At 38.5% G+C, this 18,246-nt stretch overlaps 1 protein-coding gene across 1 annotated transcript in view; it reads left to right on the top strand.

Moving 5' to 3' along the window:
* LOC121070810 (acyl-CoA synthetase short-chain family member 3, mitochondrial-like) overlaps positions 1 to 18,246 on the top strand; it is a 71,491-nt gene that overhangs the window by 2,565 nt on the left and 50,680 nt on the right. The window contains exons 2-3 of the mRNA XM_040558501.1: positions 2,628 to 2,772; positions 12,667 to 12,855. Coding sequence (XP_040414435.1) covers positions 2,628 to 2,772; positions 12,667 to 12,855 — 334 coding nt within the window. The remainder of the gene's footprint in view (positions 1 to 2,627; positions 2,773 to 12,666; positions 12,856 to 18,246) is intronic.

Here is an 18,246-nt window from a genome sequence, read left to right as displayed (position 1 = left end):
CCCAGACCAGGGAGGCAGGAATTCCTGCTGAGGCTGGAGGTGGCTTTAAAGGGGCTCAGGGGGTCCTAGTGCGGTAACCACACTGAAATTGTTACAGGGATGCGTTATTGGATGAAAGTTACGCGTCCTGTGGATTACCAAAGGCTACTGCTGTCAGGGATGTACAGGAAAAAAGACTTGCCAAAAAGATAGGTAGATATTGGCAGAACGCGAGCTTAAGAAGTTGCTGTGAAGCAAGCTGTTTTGGTATTATAACCACATTTAAATTCTGCTGTGATTTTGGCAGGAGCAACCCTGCCATTTTTCTTCCACAGTAGCATCAGTGGATAGAAGAGGAGCTCTTCCAAGAGGCTGGTGGTGAACTGAATCCAGTTTCTTTTATGTATTGGAGTTGTAACTGTTCACTCTTTTTGTTTCTCTTTTTCTTCTCCTCTGCTCCATTTGTTTAATGTTATTCCTTTCCCAGCTTTAGGAACTGAGCCTAAAGAAAAGATCTTCAGGCTGGAATTTGCTCCATAAGCTGTATTGAGGTAAATGTCTGGTTAGCAACAGATTAGCATTTTACAGCCCTGCTTATGGCAAGATTCACTTGCAACTCTTACAAACATCCTGCAGATCCATCCCATATCTTTCTGCAGTTTAGTGGAATATTTTATTTTCAGTTCTAGATCTCTTTTTTAAATTAATGTCCTTATTCCAGGACTGGGGCCTGTTTTAATGCTGCTGTTGCTTTCCAGCTAAAGCTTATTCAAGCAAATTGGTGTTCTTCGGAGATGTTCATCTCTTTGGCAAGAAGATGAATATGCAAAAACTTGTAGCGGCACCGGGCAGCTTTTCAAAGCCAGGCGTTTTTTAATTTGTCAGCCAAAATGGGGTATTCCAGCATGTTTGTGAGTGACAAGTAGAGAAGCAAGAGACTTGCACTTGTGTCCACAGTAGGTGCCTTGCTGCTTTCTCCACTCCGTGGCAGTCTGCGTTCCCTCCCTCCCTCTGACCTGGGCACCGGAGCTCTCGGCGCAGAGCCTTGGGTTTTGCTTCAGCCTGCAGTCACGTTTTTTTTTTTTTTTTTTTTGGCTTGTTCACAAGCAGTAGTTAAAAAATGTCTTCAATAACGTTGGTCTTGCTGCATAGCTTAATGGGAATCCAAGCTCTGCTACTCGCTCGTGTTTCCACCGTTCTTAAGTAGCAATGCATGGTAACCCAGATACTGTGCTCTGCTCTTGCATTGTTCACATCGTCACACAGAGATACAATATAAAAATCAGTGGATGACCTGAGCCTACACAGCTTTTATGACAGTAATACAGAGTTTATCTGTATTACTTGAAGCAACTGACAAGCCTTTATTGTTCATATAGCTCTTTTATGGGAAGAGGTTTATAGCACAGAATGTTTTTTTTTTTGCTTTCTTGGTCTCCCACCTTCTCCTTATTAATGGCATTGTAAAGGAGTCACAGGAAAAGTTTGCTACATCCAAACATCCTAATTGGTTTTGCTTTAATAACTGCAATTCTTTGACAATAGGGACTATTCAATGGCCTGTGTTCATATGGATATATGAATAATACATCAAATATCCTAATTTAGAGTAGTCCTGTACAAAACAGGAAGGAAGGAAGAAAATGCTCTCTTTTAACTGGTAGTGGGTTACTTCAGGGCATTTATTTTTATTTTTTTACATTACAACAAGACATTATGACAGTGAGCATCCCCGCAGAATTTTTGGAGACTCTCAACTCTATTTTTTCTGTGTGTTGCTCTTTTGCTGTACATAGATCTGTGCAGATAGAAAAACACAAAGGAGAGCATTATTTTGAGAAAGCTTATTCTTAGGTTCTGTGTCATCTTTGAGCTAATTGTCATTGTAGCACGTGGTGCCTTCTTTTTCTTACTTGAGGATTATGCTACACTTGAGTTTTCTTTTTCTGTGTTTCTGTATAATAAAAATGAAACCCGTGTTTGTGCAGATTTTTGTTTTTAATTAAAAGATAAGATTCTTCTGTAAACGTCTGGCTGTTGAAGAGACTATGACTCACTACTTTACAGGGGCTTTTGAGTCACTGATGTAGAACATGGTAATGTGAAATGCGTTATGAGTATCAGACAAATTTACAAGGTTTTATGACCGTTTGGGTCAGTTTCATTTAGATACAGATGCGTGTATGCGTAGCTGTTACTGCCAAGATGTGAATAAGAACATTTGGAGTCCTGAACCCGTTCTTCTTAAAAGATAAGTTTACATGCCAGTACAAAGCGTAACAAGATATTTTCATAATGTCAAAATTATTTTACGTGAATGTATGTCTTGTTCCCTGAAATCGTAGCTATAAAAACCAGAATGATTGAGGCAAAGTAAGTTAAATCAAGACCCAGTTTAGCATATTCTTAGTTAAGTCAATTAAGGTATAAGTACTTTACTTCTTTTACCTACCTTGGTTTATGTAGCTTTTTAAGTAAATTGTGGGGTTATAGAATAAAAAACGACTCTCTGAATGGAGTGTAAAATTTTATGGACGATACTTCAATTGCACGCTCTCATTCCTTAAAAGAAAAAACAACAATAACAATCAACCCTGTCTTAGTCGTTTGAAAGGTTGGCTGTAATGTACTTTCAATTTCTTTTTTAGGTTTGTAGGTGGAGAGCTGAATATTTGTTACAATGCTGTAGATCGTCATGTTGAGAATGGACGAGGAGACCACGTTGCCATTATTTATGACAGTCCTGTAACAAATACCAAAGAGAAAATAACATATAAGGAACTTCTTGAACAGGTACGTTTGAGAATAACCTTGTTACTGGAAATAGATTGGAAATACTGCACAGCAGGTAGATATTAGGGAGGCAGAAGTGGTCTGCCTTGCTAGTTTATTCCTTTTGCTGTGCTCACTATTGATCTATAAGCTTCACTGCTTTTACCTGATAATAGAGCATCTAAGAAGTTTTGATCTTCCTTTAAATATCATTTTTTTTCCTGCAGTTTTTTTTTTTTTTTGTCCTGGTCAGTTAAATTCTGAACTTTTCTTTCTTGAATTTCTTTTCTTTTTTTTTTTTTCCATCTCCTAACAGTTCTTATTTCCTATATAAAAGGTAAAGCAAAATATTAGTCAAGCCACTTGGCACTGAGTTGCTACAAAGAACAACAATGCTGTTCTAGTGAAAATGAAGGTGCACACCTTGGCTATTGCTGCAGATAATGGAGTGTGAAACCAAATGCCAAGTGAACAGGAAGCAGGTCCAGGCAGAGCTGTGTCACATGCCTGGTGGAGGCTATAGCGAGGGTGCTGATGGCCTGCACTAGCACTGTGTTTGGAAGGCCTTTGGATTTCAACTGTCGACTGGCATGGCCAATGCAGCTAGCCTCTGTCTGGGGTGGTGAATGCCTAATTCAGCATCAGCCCCAAGTGCCAGGCTCTCCGCGTGCCTCTGTCACCGCCATCAGCTGCTTGTGGGCCTCACACTGCTCCTCTGTGCTGATAATTTGGCAGCCTCATTACCTGATGTTGTCATTTACCAAAGGTCACCTACTGATGCCACCCTCAACCAGGCCCAACCCATGCCGGTTGCTATAATTGGTAGTTAAATTGAATTTCCTGTTCAAATGCTGTATTTTAACTTTGTTTGCTCTGCTTTTCTGTTCTAGTTATATATAGCAGTTGCACTTAACACTGAACACAAAGAAATTTTGGAGTCAAACTTCTCTTCTTGCTTAATGAATTTCAGAGTGCAAGATGCATTACAGTGGATGGAACATACTCACTGTACTGCAGATACACGTAATGCAAACCTACTTTTAAAATGTTAGATGAAGTTCACAATACACTAGTTTGGTGTGTGAGGTTTGTATTCCACTGTTGGAAGAAAAGAATAATCATACAGACACAAAAACTGATACATCTCTGCTGTACCATACCGTGTAAGAGAAATATAGAAAATATTTACTCCTCACCATTTTTTTGTTGATTTACCAAGTCCAAAACTGAACTTTAAAGTTACCATGCAGTATGCTGGAGCTAAAACCACTATTTCAGTGTTTTAAGAAATCAGGCAGCTTTAAGAGGGTACAGCTTCTCGTCTAATTTTTTTTTTATGTCTATCTATAAATAAATTGTAATTATTTGCAATTTCGTCATGTGCCATATATAAATGTATATGTATAAGTGAAAAAAGTATATGTATGCAAATACCTATTCATTTATTTTAATGAATACATCATTTTGATGTAAAATATCTTCTGTGGGCTTCCCTCTGCAGAAATTGCCTCTAAACAGCACTTGAAAAGTAGCATTGGTTCACTTTTTAGGGTGGATGTTGGCGTCTCCTAAGTTTGTGCATCCGTGTTTTCTGTAAGCACATTAAACACGTTACGGCATGGAACATTTTATGCAAAATGACAAAGTTTTGCTAATATACATATACATACTTTCTTCCATCTGTGCTCTTACTGAGCATAATAAACCAAATGGGATAACTGATTGAAGTTTTCTGGGGGTATGTAGTAGAACTTACTCAGAAGTTCATTGTAATCTTGCTGGTAGCTGAGTCCTATCTTAATATTGTTTCTGAATTCTGTACAGTTTGTTATTTTCCTTAATCAAAAGGGCATATGATCGTGAAAGGCAGGGTTTGGGATTAATAACTTCTCATTTGCATCTTTCTAGTCCACTCTTGTGGAATAAATTTAACTTGGTTCATCTGGTAACTGTTGAACACCAGGTAACAAACATACCCACAGAGACATTGGCTGAAAATTGCAGACACATGGGCTGGTGTGTTTTGTGTCATAGATCTTGTAAAGACTAGGAAAGATTTTGGGAAAAGACCTACTAAGCCACTATGAAGCATGCCTTACAGTGTTTGGCTCACATCCCGCTGCCATTGCTTGTTGCTGTGTTCTCGGTCTGCTCAATGTAAGCCAAAAGTACTATATGCTGTAGTTTTGAAATAGACTGTCACTGCTTTGCATGCTTCATTATAGACTGGTATGAGTGTAGACCAGATGTATGAACAAAGTTGACAAATAGGCTTAGTAATACCCCAGAGGTGAAAGAAACCTTTCACTTCCTTTCTAGAGTTCCTTTCCCAGTTTAAAATACCCCTCAATGTGAATCTGTGTGCGGACTGTAGTTTGAACTATATCCATCCAATGAATGTTTAGTAGCCTGCCAGGCCAATAAGCTGTTATTTCACTGAGAGTATCTTTTCAGAGAGGCTGCCTGTTCAAAATGTCTCTACAAGAGATCAGGGTTTGAGGTGATGGATTTCTTTCTGGCTTTTGGTAATAAAAGAGGACTTTATAGGTGGATTAACTAAAAGTTACGTAGAATAACTGTGGGTCGCAGGATGGGAAGATGCAGAATTATGTAGCAGGTTGGATTATTTGTCCAAGGATCAAACGCATGGTAAGGATGAAAAAAATGACATAGGTGCTTGGTTGGAGATAATACAACTCCTTAGGGAGGGTGGGATAGCTTGAGCTATGTCCTCAGGAAGCCTGTTGCTTTCAGATTACCTTTATCCTTTTTACTCGTTGAACTGTTGTTCAGATCTAAGAGCTACAGTGATGCTGCAATTTTAAGGTTAAGCACCACTGAATTGTAAATAATTGAGAGAAATGTTGGCAGCTTGTGGATGTTTAGTGTCCAACCTTTGAGGAACAATTTTTTTTTTTTTTTCAGAATTGGAGTAGAAGGATTGCAGGACAATTTCAGCAGTTTAATGATACAAATAATGACAAGATCTTCTGTGCTGATACTCTGTGCAACTATATTTGGAAAGTCTTGGGCCTTTTAAAGTGAAATTTTACATAGTGCATATGATTGCATTGTATTAATTATATGCTGTTATAGATGGAATGCTGCAAATGTGGAGAGTAGGGCTCTGATGAAACTTAAGGACATGACAGTCTTCCAGAATGTACCTATTGGATTTATTTTATTTACTGATGCCTCTTACAGGTTTTTAAATGTGGATTACATAATCGAACTGATTACAGTGAAATGGGGATGTAGCTGTAAGCTTTGGGTATACCTTGAGATAGTCTCTGATTCCAGTAGTGAGATGCCAGGAAAAGATAAGGGAGACATGAATTCTTTTAGAAATGTTACTGAATCTCTGTAGTGTTAGGGAAAAATAGATATACCCAGAAAAAAAAATAGGGAGCAATGTCTTCTGTTCATTTAAAAACAAATTTTCTGATTGGAAAGTGTTGGAAAGTACTACCGTTTTCAGGTTAAGACAAAGGTTGTTAGGTGGGTGAAAATACCTCTCTGTTTACATTACTGGGTTATTTTCTGTAGGCTGCCTTCCTTGCTAAAAAATAATAATAAAAAAAAATCTCAAGAATTTGAATGCCATATTATTTGCAGTTGTTGACACTTGACAGATATTGTACATGAAAACAATATGATTTCTCTTGGTCATTATTTCAGAAACAATGCACAATTAATGTGCTGAATTCAGTGCTGTAATAAATAATTTCTGAGTGCAAAAACCTGACAGGATTACTAAAATCCAGACCTCCTTCCCCCCAAGCTGAGTCTCTGACAGCACTGAATGTTACAAAAATATGAATGAGAGAGAAGGGCTTCAGGGTTATCAGCACTGGGTTGTGATGTAATTTCTTATATATGACTGAAGAATCACCCAGGTTGTTTTGCTTCTAGTAGTCTTTCTCATTCAACATGCTTTACTCCATCTTCTTTCTTTGCCTTCTGCCTTGAAAAAATGGACAATTGCTTCTTAGCTAGAAATAATGACTTTCATTTCAAGATATTTGTTCTTAGAATGAAGTGCTATAAAATCAAAACTAGAATACAGACAGAAAATCCTACGGAGACTGACAATCAAACTTTTTATTCTGTTTGTCTGGTAAAGCAAAATTACCTTGCTAGAACCATGTATTAGACTTTTTGTTTAATGCTGTTTTTCATTATCCTATTTAAATTTCAAAATTCATTCTTCAATGAACGTCCTAGAAAGATTTAACTATGATGTACAAGAGTAGCTCTTCAAAAATATCAATACTAGTATTTCTGGAAAGGATGAGACTAATCAGGAGTTTACAAAGAGTGGTGCCGTGGGTTTTTCACATTCCACAGAAAAGACTTCCAAATCACCTTAGAGATCTGAAGTAGCAGGAACTTGATCTACCTTAAGCGTTATACTACTCCCTTGACTTATGTGTTACACTGCAGCATGTCAACATCAGGGATACCTGCAGTAATGTAGAATTTGGTGCAGTATTGGCAGAGTGAAGCAAAACCGTGCTGAATTAATTGCTGAGTGGATGCTGTGGCATTGCTTCTGATCAAACGTGAAATCCATGCCAAGCTGGTGACTGTTAGAGAATCCCTGTCCCATCCCAGGCCCTTCTAGCAGGCGCACGCTCCACAGCCGGTCTCCCAAACCAGGGAGGAAGATGGGCCTGTATCTGTGCCCTACCCACAGTCCCCAGCTTTTCCTCAATCTAAAGAGCATGTTGGCATGTGAAAGAAGGAAGGAGAAATTACTGCAACTAACCACAATCCCAGTAGCTGTCTGCCTGCATTAGAAAGCAATAAAAATCATCCCAACTTACATTTTTTTCTTGTTTGTGGAGCAGTGTATGTGCACCACTACAACCACTAGGTAGGTCCCTCATATACTTCATTTGAGGAGAGGAAGAGACAGTGCAGGGGAATTTTGTGCAGAAACCTGTGGGGGCTGTGCTATGTGGGGGCTGAGCTTGTTGCCCCACAGAACTTCCTTCACAGCCCCTGGGGAATCATCTCAAGACATTACAGCTCTGACAGGCAAACTTGCATTGCCTTTCTGCAGCTCTGGGACCAGTGCCCTGACTGGACAAAAAAGCTCCTAAACACAATCCCACACTGCATACACGTCTAGGAAAGGAGTGCACGCACTTAGGCAGGCAGGCAGGCATCTGGACCATTGAATTTACGGTTCCCAGTGCCTGGTGTGGCAGAGAGTGGGCCAAGGGGACGTTCCTGCATGTCATCTCCTGGGGGTCCTCAGGTGCTTGTGCGATGCAGACGTGTGCAACACTTGGCAGGTGTGTGTGGCACGCTTTTCCCTGGACTGTTGATCCTGGGACGAAGGATATAGGTAGCCTAATGAGCAGTGGACTTGGTGGAGTGCTCTCCCCTCCCCTGAAGATCTGTTGAAGATCTCTGTGGTAGGGGCATGTGCACCAAGCCACTTTTGAAGCATGATTGTGCCACGTGTTTAAGAATGTCATCTTCATCTGCGTGAAATGAATGCAGCACCACCTGTCCATCCTCTCCTGGTTGGCAGCAGGCTTGACATTAGCAACAGGATGGTGCATCTGCTGGAGAAACTCTTGCAGCAGTAGGAAAAGGAGGAAGTGATAATTCAAAGGAGTAATGGAAGAGTGAAGAGGTTGATCAGCATGTGGGGGCTAGCAGCAAAGGACTACTTTCTTTAGTAGCCTTCCAAGAATGGCATGTTGGAGAACTTGAAGAGAACGCTGCCCTTGGTTTAGAGGAATGCTTAATGTGACATGACTATTTTTACAGCATGAGATGCACTTCAGGGTCTTTCAGGAGCTCTCAGTATTTGAAAAATCGTTTTGTGTTTAGCTTGTGTTGAGGGACTTGACACTGGTGAGACCCACGCAGTTCAACACAGTCAGGTTTGGAGTTTAATTTTTGAGCATTTGGAGTGGAATTTCTGCTTTAGTATTTTCTAAACAGAATTCTTCTGGCATGGACCAAAACTGAACTGCATTTTAAACCACTGGGGACGGCTGGGTGATTTACTTCAGAACAGCGCTACTTCTCCAAACCTGAACTGCTAATACAGCTATAGTATTTGTTTGGTGGCAGGGTGAAAACAAAACTGTGCTCACTAAGGCTTGCATTTGACATAAGTGTAATTTAAGTCCAGATCTTCAAATCTGAAAACCTACTTCAGCCTCCTGTTATAACACTTTGTCTCAAGTCATTTTATTACTGAAGTGTCAAATATATTAAGATGGATGGATAGAGCAGTCTTAAACTTTGAAGAAGAGCAGAGAAATAGCATACTGGTAGGAAAATAGCAACTGTAAAATCTTGAGTGATAAAGTATGCTGTCTTAATGTAAACCATAAATGACAACACACTGTACCAAACTGGAAGGTTTCATGGCTTTTAACAGTTTAATGAAATGTCACTACTCACACTGTTTTTTTTTCCCTTTTAGGAAGAATGATTGCTTGAACGTTTCAGGGTTTCCACATCAGTCTTAAGGGCAATGCAAACCTTCTTTATGATGTTCCACAATCTTCCAAATACTTGCAGATGAAGACAGTGTTTTATTCTGTAGGGCAAATGCTCACTAGCTGTCAGAAGGATGAAGGAAAAGACAAAAGGAAAATCAAAGCTACCCACATATTGTATTGGGTTAATGCCTCTGGTGACATTGAGCTCTTCAGAGTGGGGAGGTTAAGTACAAACAAGTAACTAGTGAGCTTGCCTGGAAGATGTGATTTCTGCCTGCAACATGCTACGTATATTCTGCTTTAAATAAAATTTATGCATGGTACATTTCAAGAAAACTTACTTCAGTATATGCAGTTCTCTTCACCGTTTCCCTCATACAGCCAAGTATCAAAGTTATGTAGCTCATATACAGGCACAGGGAGTCTTCTATTACAAAATTACTAATTATGATCTTTAAACCATGCCTTTTCCATCCACAGGCAAACATTGCCTTTTTTCAGCATCAGTAATAATTATCAAAATAATAATGAATGTGTTGTCCATTGTCTTTAATTATTTATTGCTTACTATTCTTAGTATTACTTATATGGGATATAGAATTACTCATTAAATATTATTTTTGTTTCCTCTGGCCTTTTTGTCTACATGCTGCTTGAGAGTCTCACAAACAGCAAAGATGAGGATTAGGATTCTTTGAGATCAGTTGACATTTTCTCTCTGTTAAAATGAGCTTTCAGATTTTAATATTTTCACAATGGGAAGTATACAAAAGGAATTTACCTTTGGAAACAAAGTTGTTATCCATACCTACAGTTATTTTCATTGATCTTATCTAGAAATGACTAAATGCCAGTGGTATGGCTATAAATGGTAGTTGTATAGATGTCCAAGCCATGTTGATTTGTGTTTGTACTTGATAGCATATTGATAGATAATAATAGGTCTAGAATTAAAATATATTTTCTTCTGGTAATCATTAATGTTTAATGTGAGAGGTCTGTTATGAATGAGTTGCATACATTAGTTTATGTGTGTTTGCAGCTTGGTATGCTGATGACTTTGCCTTATAAACATAGTCTTTGTCTTGTGGCTGAAAATAACAGCAGGGATTTATGCAGTGTTTATGAAAAGGGGAAGCTGTTCTTACCTTCTAATGCAAGCCATGCCTGGGGCTCCTGTGTTTCCATTTTCTTAAATCCTCAGGCGGAGGTGTAGAAATATGCATGGTTTGATTGTGGATAAGCTGTGTAGTTAATGCAAACATAGCTCAGGTGTGTCTGGAGCTCTTGGGTGTTACTGTCTTACGTTGCAGAAAGTCCCACTGAAGAGAGAAGCAGTAAAGTAATGCCATGCCACATGCATGGGCTGCGTTCCAGGACTGGATGCTATTGCCCCATGTTTTCTTGAGTGCGATCATAGAAGAAAGCACCTAAATGCCTGTAAATTACTGAAAGTAACATTGCCATTAGGATTTGAAATATTAAACTGGGATAAAGTAATTCTTTAAATAGAGAAAATACAAATTTGATAAATAATATAAATGAAAGCAAAACATTTCATAGCTAATCTACCCTGCTGACTGGTGCATCCTTGAAAAAGAAGGTCCTTCCCTCCTGTCCTATTTACACAAGAGTGGCATAGGCTGTTCCCATCACATGCATTATTTGCTGGGTCACTGCAAACATCTCTTTTTGCTTTGGAGGCTTGGAAGTGGTTAGTTTCCATTCTACGGGCAACATCCCCCTGCTGCTCTGAGGAGTTTGTCTCCCCTTTCCTTTCTCCTCAGGCTGATAGGAACCAAAGGGAAGAGTCTTTCACAAGTCTCAACTTTACTTAAAACCTAACCTATGTGAAGTTGACATTTAACATGTAACAATGAATAAATAAAGAATAACACAGTGTAGGTAAGGTGTGACATACTCATATATGAGTAGATTCACATAGCATTGATAGTGAAAGAAATCAGAATCTCAAAATTTCTATTACTTACTGTGGTATTTTCTAGTGAATGGCGACCTATCAAAGAAATGTGTTTTACTGGTGTGGATAAGAAGAATTCCCCTGCAAAACAGTGCAACTCCTTTGCTATGAACTTAGATTTATATGTGTGTTTAGCTATCCCAAGAACGTCTCAGAGAATTTAATATTTTAGTCTTATCATTAGTGTAGGACCATGCAAGCAAAACACCAGCTCTTGTTACTTCTGATTGGACTGTAACCATGCTTGTGGAAATCTCCAGCTTGTGACGTCCTGGGATGTTTCTACTTCTGTCCTGTTTTGTAATAGCTTTTTAGTCTACCCTGTGTCTTCCTAGTCTACAGTTTTTCCCGTTAACCTATTGGCCAGTGTTATGTACGCAATTAAGTTGTACCTCTTCTACTTACACTCACAGAATCAGAGACTGCCTGAGGTTGGAAGGGACCTCTGGAGGTCATCTCGTCCAACTTCCCTGCTTGAGCAGGTTGCCTCTCTAAACTCTGATGTTTATTAACAAAATTAAATGAGGTTGGCAGGTTTAGATACTATCTGAGTGTCACACAACTGTCAGCCTCTTGAACTCCAGAAACCTCTGACAGTTAAGTTGTTTGCTCTTGGGGAATTAGTAATTTGATTTTCCTTCAGAAGATGCCATATTCCATGCTGCTACAAGTGCACAGTGCGTGTTACAGGCTTCCCAGTTCACTTTCTAAAAGGACTTACTAGGCACTGTCCTGGTGTACTAATGAAATAGTACATTATCACAAAAGTAGCATTGACTATACACTCTTGAGGTAATGAATATTTTCCTCACAGTGATATGGATGACTGACATTGCTTCTGAGCGTCCAGATTTGTTTACCAGTTCTTTGCTCCCATACACAGTCTATCTTTAGGCTTTTACGTACTAGAAATTCGAAAATGAGAGGAAAAATGTTTTCTTAAATCTAATTATGTTTCTTTGAATTTGTACCTGCATTTGGCTCAGGGTATAAGATTTCTTGTCGTAAGTTCTGAGAAGTTTAGATAGAAAATTGGAAAGCTTACTTCACATTGATTTGGGTTTCAAATGTAGGTAGAACAGAAGTTGTGTTATGAAATGCCCTGCTTATATATATTAAAAAAAAATAAAATTGAGAAATGTAAGTGAGCTGGATAAAAGAATGTATGGTTAGAGTGGCATTTAAAATTTGCAAAACCTTGCTATTGATTTTTGCTATAACATAGTAATAATTTGTGTCAATCCACTTTCATTTTATATAAAAAGGTGTATTACAGTGTTTTAAAAAAATATAAATTGTCCTAAATTTATTGAACCTTGATTGCATTGTTCATCAACTTTATTTATCTTACTGGCTTGCTTCCTTGATGTTCTGCGTCTACGGATTGTGTGACGGTTGTTTTTCATGGGGCAACATCAGATCTGGATAAGTTTTTAATATGTTGTAAATGTTTTGCCAGTACAGGTGTCCAAGTTAGCTGATGTCATGGTCAGACATGGTGTGAAGAAAGGAGATCGTGTTGTCATCTACATGCCCATGATTCCACAGACAGTATACTGTATGCTGGCTTGTGCAAGAATAGGAGCCATCCATAGCCTGATTTTTGGTGGATTTGCCTCTAAAGAGCTTGCTGTTCGCATTGATCACGCAAAGGTAATACATATTTAGAACAACAAATGCCATTGCATTAGTTATTTATGTAAACCAATGTCAAAATATATATATATGTATTTTTTTTTTTCCCTGAAAGGATAACAGTATTTCCGTTTGTGTGGCACATGGTCTCAATTTGCTTGTAACACCTAACATTGAAATGTGAACAAAGTACTTACTACTTGCATGCTAAGAGTTGTATTTGTATAGCAGACATTGAAGTACAGTTTTTTATTTCTAAAAAAAAATCATGATTATTTAACATACTGCTGTCCGTTTAGACTTTCTTCTCCTCTTTGTCAGTTAGTCTCCACTAAGCATCACCTTAAAAATTTTGGCTTCTCACCCAGCATTTTTCTCAAGTGTCAACAGCCTACATCATGCCAACCCTCAGTGACTTCATTGGTTTACTTGATGTTTGTACATGTTAAGTAGTAAGTTTTTCAGCTCTATCTCCTGCATCTAATTTGTACAAGAATCAAGGCAGCCAGTGAGCTAATTGTCTTAAGTTAATGGTTCTGTAGAGAACACAGGTAATAGAGGTGAATGCTTTAAAGGCTTCCGAGTTAGGCGCAAGTTAAACATGTTTATGAAGCATTATGTAAGTCTTTTTAAGTGAAAATGCATATAATACTTTAATAACCTGCTCAGTAGCTTTTATTGGCATATTAATAGCTTGTGTATGTATATGTATACAGTGTTTATACTGGAAGTTTCTGTTCTTGTTTTCTATCAATGAACAAAACTCTTTGACATCTTGATCAGTTGCTTGGATCATTCAGACTCTCTGCAGTAGCCATAATCACTGAATCATGTTGGCTAGACTTAGAAGCCTTAGCTTAGAAGAAATGTTATACAGGGTAAAGTCTGCAGGATTTGTGGAACTTTTACTGAGATTTTTGTGTGCCGAAGTGCTCTTCAGATCCCTAAAGTTTGAATTTTATGAATATCTGCAAATTGAAAGCACTTATTTTAAAAAGTTGAATGCATTTCCCCTTTCCTGCCACCCCCGTTTGGTGTTCTAACAAAGCAGAAGTTAGTAGAATAGCTGAAGTGCTTTTCTGGATTTATGAAAAATAGCTGGAAGGAGACTAAAGACAGGTCCAGTTTTTCCATGTCTTTTTTCCTGTTCCCTGACTTTTTCAAAAGCTGTAAAAATTAATTTTTACTCATAGAAGTTTTTGATTAGGGGAAAATAATAGATTAGGTTTTGATTAGAAAAAAATAAACTTGAAGGTTGAAAATGAAAGTTGTTACAATATGAATCATCTAGCATGTTTACTTTTAGACTATTTTGCAATTGTTAACTACTTAATCCCAGTAGACTTTCTCTGAGGGACAAAAAGAGAGAGCACTGTAATCATCAGTAAATCCGTCTTTACTTCATGCATTAAAAGGAAAACAGAGAAAGTTTAAATTATTTACTCAAGGTCACGTAGCACATCTTTTTAATGGTTATCTATAGAATTACTACCTGCAGGCCATGGATTAAATCTTAATTTATGTTGCCTTTTTTTCCTTTAAAAGGCAGAGCTAAATATTTTCTTTTATTTTTTGATCCATCTGATATATAATGAAACTGTAAGAAAAGAGGAGAGGCACACTAAATTTCAAGCCTTTCCCCTGTTATGCAATACTGTAAAACTTCCTTGATAAGTGAATTGCACGCTACTAGATTATCTTCAAGATATGAATATAAGTAGCTGTGATAGAAAGTGTTTTCCTGAACTCAGATATTAATTGAAGCAGTCTCAACCCCCCCCAGTATTTGTATTAGGCTTTTGTATGAATTAGGTACCGCAGTACAGGGCCTAATTTTGGAAAAATTAACTAGAAAGAGTTAAAGACATGGAATAGAAAGCTAGCTTTGAGGTGCTTTTTCAGAAGAAAGGTCAAACTTCAAGTTTTGTCAGAAGACCTAAATAACAGACACTTTCTAGTGACTATGAAAACCTACATATACTTTAACAGCTTGCCTTAATTTAACTTGAATTTTAAATAGGTCTGGGAATCCTGCAAAATCCTGCAGCTGATAATTTCTACTCTTGTCAGGTATTGGCAGTGTTTTAGACTTTCTATGGTGAATTGTGATGAAGTGATTCAGTGTATGAGAAAAGGCATTTCTTCTAATATTTTATTTCATCTGAATTTGAGAATATGTAGTTTTCAATAGCAAAACAGTAGATGCTTTTGAAGAAAGTTAATTATTAATTATCTTTTGAGAAATTAACATGACATTTGTTTAAGCACTTTATCTTAATAAACTAGGAAAGCTGAGAAGGATGTTTTAAGAACAGTGCTTCTATGTTTATTTAATAAGGTAGTTGCTATGCCTTTGACAAACAGATTTTTTTTTTTTGAATCACAATAATTATATAGCAATTTTAGAGGGCTTTTTAGACATTAAGTCCAAACCCTGCAAAATAAATATGAATAATGGATTTTTTCAGACATGATTTTTGAAAGCTCTTCAGGCTAAAGCAGAATTACAATTTGCACATGAACAACAGTTCTTTGAAATGCAAAATATAAGAGACACCCAAGTTATTCAAAACTATCTTTTATCATCTTCCATTGAGGTCAGAAATACTGTATTCCTCACTTATTTACAGTTGACGCAGTCAGGGATTTTAATAAGGCATCCTTGAAAAAATAAGTTGTTATTTTGTAATAGTTTATTCTGAATAAGACATAGGTCCTGTGCGCAGATGTGGCTATAAATGGTTACACCTACTTCTCATCATAATGCAGCACCTACGGGACCATGGAGTGATGAGAAGCAGCCAGCATGGGTTTATGAAGGGCAGGTCCTGCCTGACTAACTTGGTCTTCTTCTAAGACAAGATGACCTGCTTAGTAGATGAGGGAAAGGCGGGAAAGGCAGTGGGTGTTGTTTACCTTGATTTTAGCAAGGCATTTGATGCCATTTTTCACAGTATTCTCCCGGAGAAATGCAGCTCAGGTGTACAGTTTGCTGGGTGAAGAATTGTCTGGAGAGTCATAGCGAATGGAGTTCTGTCCAGATGGTGGCTGGTCACCAGTAGCGTTCCCAGGGCTCAGTATTGGGGCCAGTTTTGTTAAACTTTTTTATCAATGTGGGTGAGGGAATTGAGTGCACCCTCAGTAAGTTTGTAGATGACACCAAGTTCGGCAGGAGTGTTCATCAGCTTGAGGGTAGGAAGGCTCTGCAGAGGAATCTGGATAGGCTGGACCGATGGGCTGAGTCCAGTCACAAGATACTCAACAAGGCTAAGTGCTGGGTCCCGCACTTGGGTCATAACAACCCCATGCAGTAGTATAGGCTGTGGGAAGAGTGGCTGGGAAGTTGCTTGGCAGAAAAGGACCTGGGAGTGCTGGTTGACAGCTGGCTGAACGTGAGCCATCATTTGGCCCAGGTGGCCATGAAGGTCAATGGCATCCTGGTCTGCATCAAAAATAGTGTGGCCAGCGGGACTGGGGAAGAGATTTTTCCTTTGCACTTGGCACTGGTGGCACTGCGCCTTAAGTACCGTGTTAAGTTCTGAGCCCCTCACTACAAGAAGGACATTGAGGTGCTGGAGTGTGTGTAGAGAAGAGCAATGAAGCTGGTGAAGGGACTAGAAAACCAGGCTTATGAGGAGTGACTGAGGGAACTGGGGTTGTTTAGTTTGGAGAAGAGGAGACTGAGGGGAGACCTTATTGCTCTCTACAACTGCCTGAAAGGAGGTTGCAGTGATGAGGATGTCCATCTCTTTTCACAGATGACAAGTGGTAGGATGTGAGGAAACGGCCTCAAGTGGCGTTAGGGGAGGTTTAGATTGGATATTAGGAAGAATTTTTTCATGGAGAGGGTGGTTTTGTGTTGCAACGGGCTTCCCAGGGAAGTGGTGGAGTCCCAGTCCCTGAAGGTATTTAAGAGACATGTGGACGTGGCATTAAGGGACATGGTTTAGTGATGGGACTCAGTAGGTCAGGTTGATGGTTTGTTGGACTTGGTGGTCTTGAAGGTCTTTTCCAGCCTAGATGATTCTATGATTAAGACTGCAGGCTCAGCTGCTAAGACTTAATTGCCTTATAATATTTGCAGTCCTGTCTTGTCTTGAAGCACTATTTTTTTAAAATATGTTTTTAGAAATGTATTATAGATTAGAAGGCAGTATCTTGCTCTTTATTTTTTACTTGTATGGTATGATTCAGGTCTTTGTGTACAGCAATGTATAATACCTGACGGAAATAAATGTGCATAGCTTGCATGGCTCATGTAACTACATAGAGCAATACCAATGCAATGAGAGCGCAAGAAATTTGAGGACAGGCTTGTGATCAGATGTGTGGCTGGGGCAAGAAATGGAAAGAGCTTTGTGTGTTGAATGGCTGGTTGGGCACTTGAGTGCAGAATCTCTCTGTAAACGTCTTCATGGTGGTACTGACATTTTGTACCTAAAGCTTGCCTGTTTTCAGTTTGGGCTTTTTGCAGCTTTCTGAGTTGGCCTGCTAAAAGCATTAATTGCTTCTTCTAAACCTTGCCTTGTGTGCTGCTAGACACTATGGAAGAATTTGTAGAAGGAGCCTTTACAGTAGAATAAAATTGTTGGTCTAGTATTATTGGACCTTGCTTTCTCTCACTTCTACTTCTGCATATTTTTTTTCTACAGCTCACTATCTCTGGCATTCCTTCTCCAGCAAACCTCAGAACTTCTCTGCTTTTCCATCATACTAGTTGTGTTTCTATATAATCTATCATGCAGGACTACATGGAGCCATGGAAGAGGTGGGAAATGGGTGTATAAAAGCAATATGGGAGTGGAGGTACAGGGGAAATAGTATCAGTAGACAGAGAGGTAAAACACTAGAAAACAACTAGTTATGAACCTTTGATTTGCGCAGAGTGATCCATGATGCTTGCAAGCAATAACCCTCACTGGGGAAATACATCACCTTAGCCAATGTAGTACTGACTATATTTAGACTTCCTTGCTGCTTACAAAGTAGTTGATGAGCAGAGGGGGCACAATTTACAAATGACTGTAAACCTGGCATTGACAACAGTCGTTCATTGTAACAATTGAATAGAAACATGTTAATAACATACTAATTATATCTAATTCCAGGGTAGCCTCCGGATGAATTTTCAGTTTAACTGCATTGTATTGTATCATCTTTTACCAAAATCACTGCATCCCAAAAGGGAAAGATGACAAATGCTGAAATTTTAAAGCTCATCAGAAACCTTTATTTTGAGTACAAGCTAATTAGCAAACTTCCCTGAATGGCAGATTTAGATAGGAAACATTTTGTTATTATTTGAAATAATTTTAAGAATAAATTGTAAAAAAACAATCTGTGCCTTCTGTGCAAAGCTTAATGAAACCTTAACTGTGGCATTGTGGTTTGTGCCTACCTAATGAGATT

This window comes from Cygnus olor, chromosome 1 (assembly GCF_009769625.2).
Source record: "Cygnus olor isolate bCygOlo1 chromosome 1, bCygOlo1.pri.v2, whole genome shotgun sequence".
Taxonomy (NCBI): domain Eukaryota; kingdom Metazoa; phylum Chordata; class Aves; order Anseriformes; family Anatidae; genus Cygnus; species Cygnus olor.
Note: the sequence above shows the minus strand (reverse complement) of the source record. Positions and strands in the feature narration are given on the sequence as shown.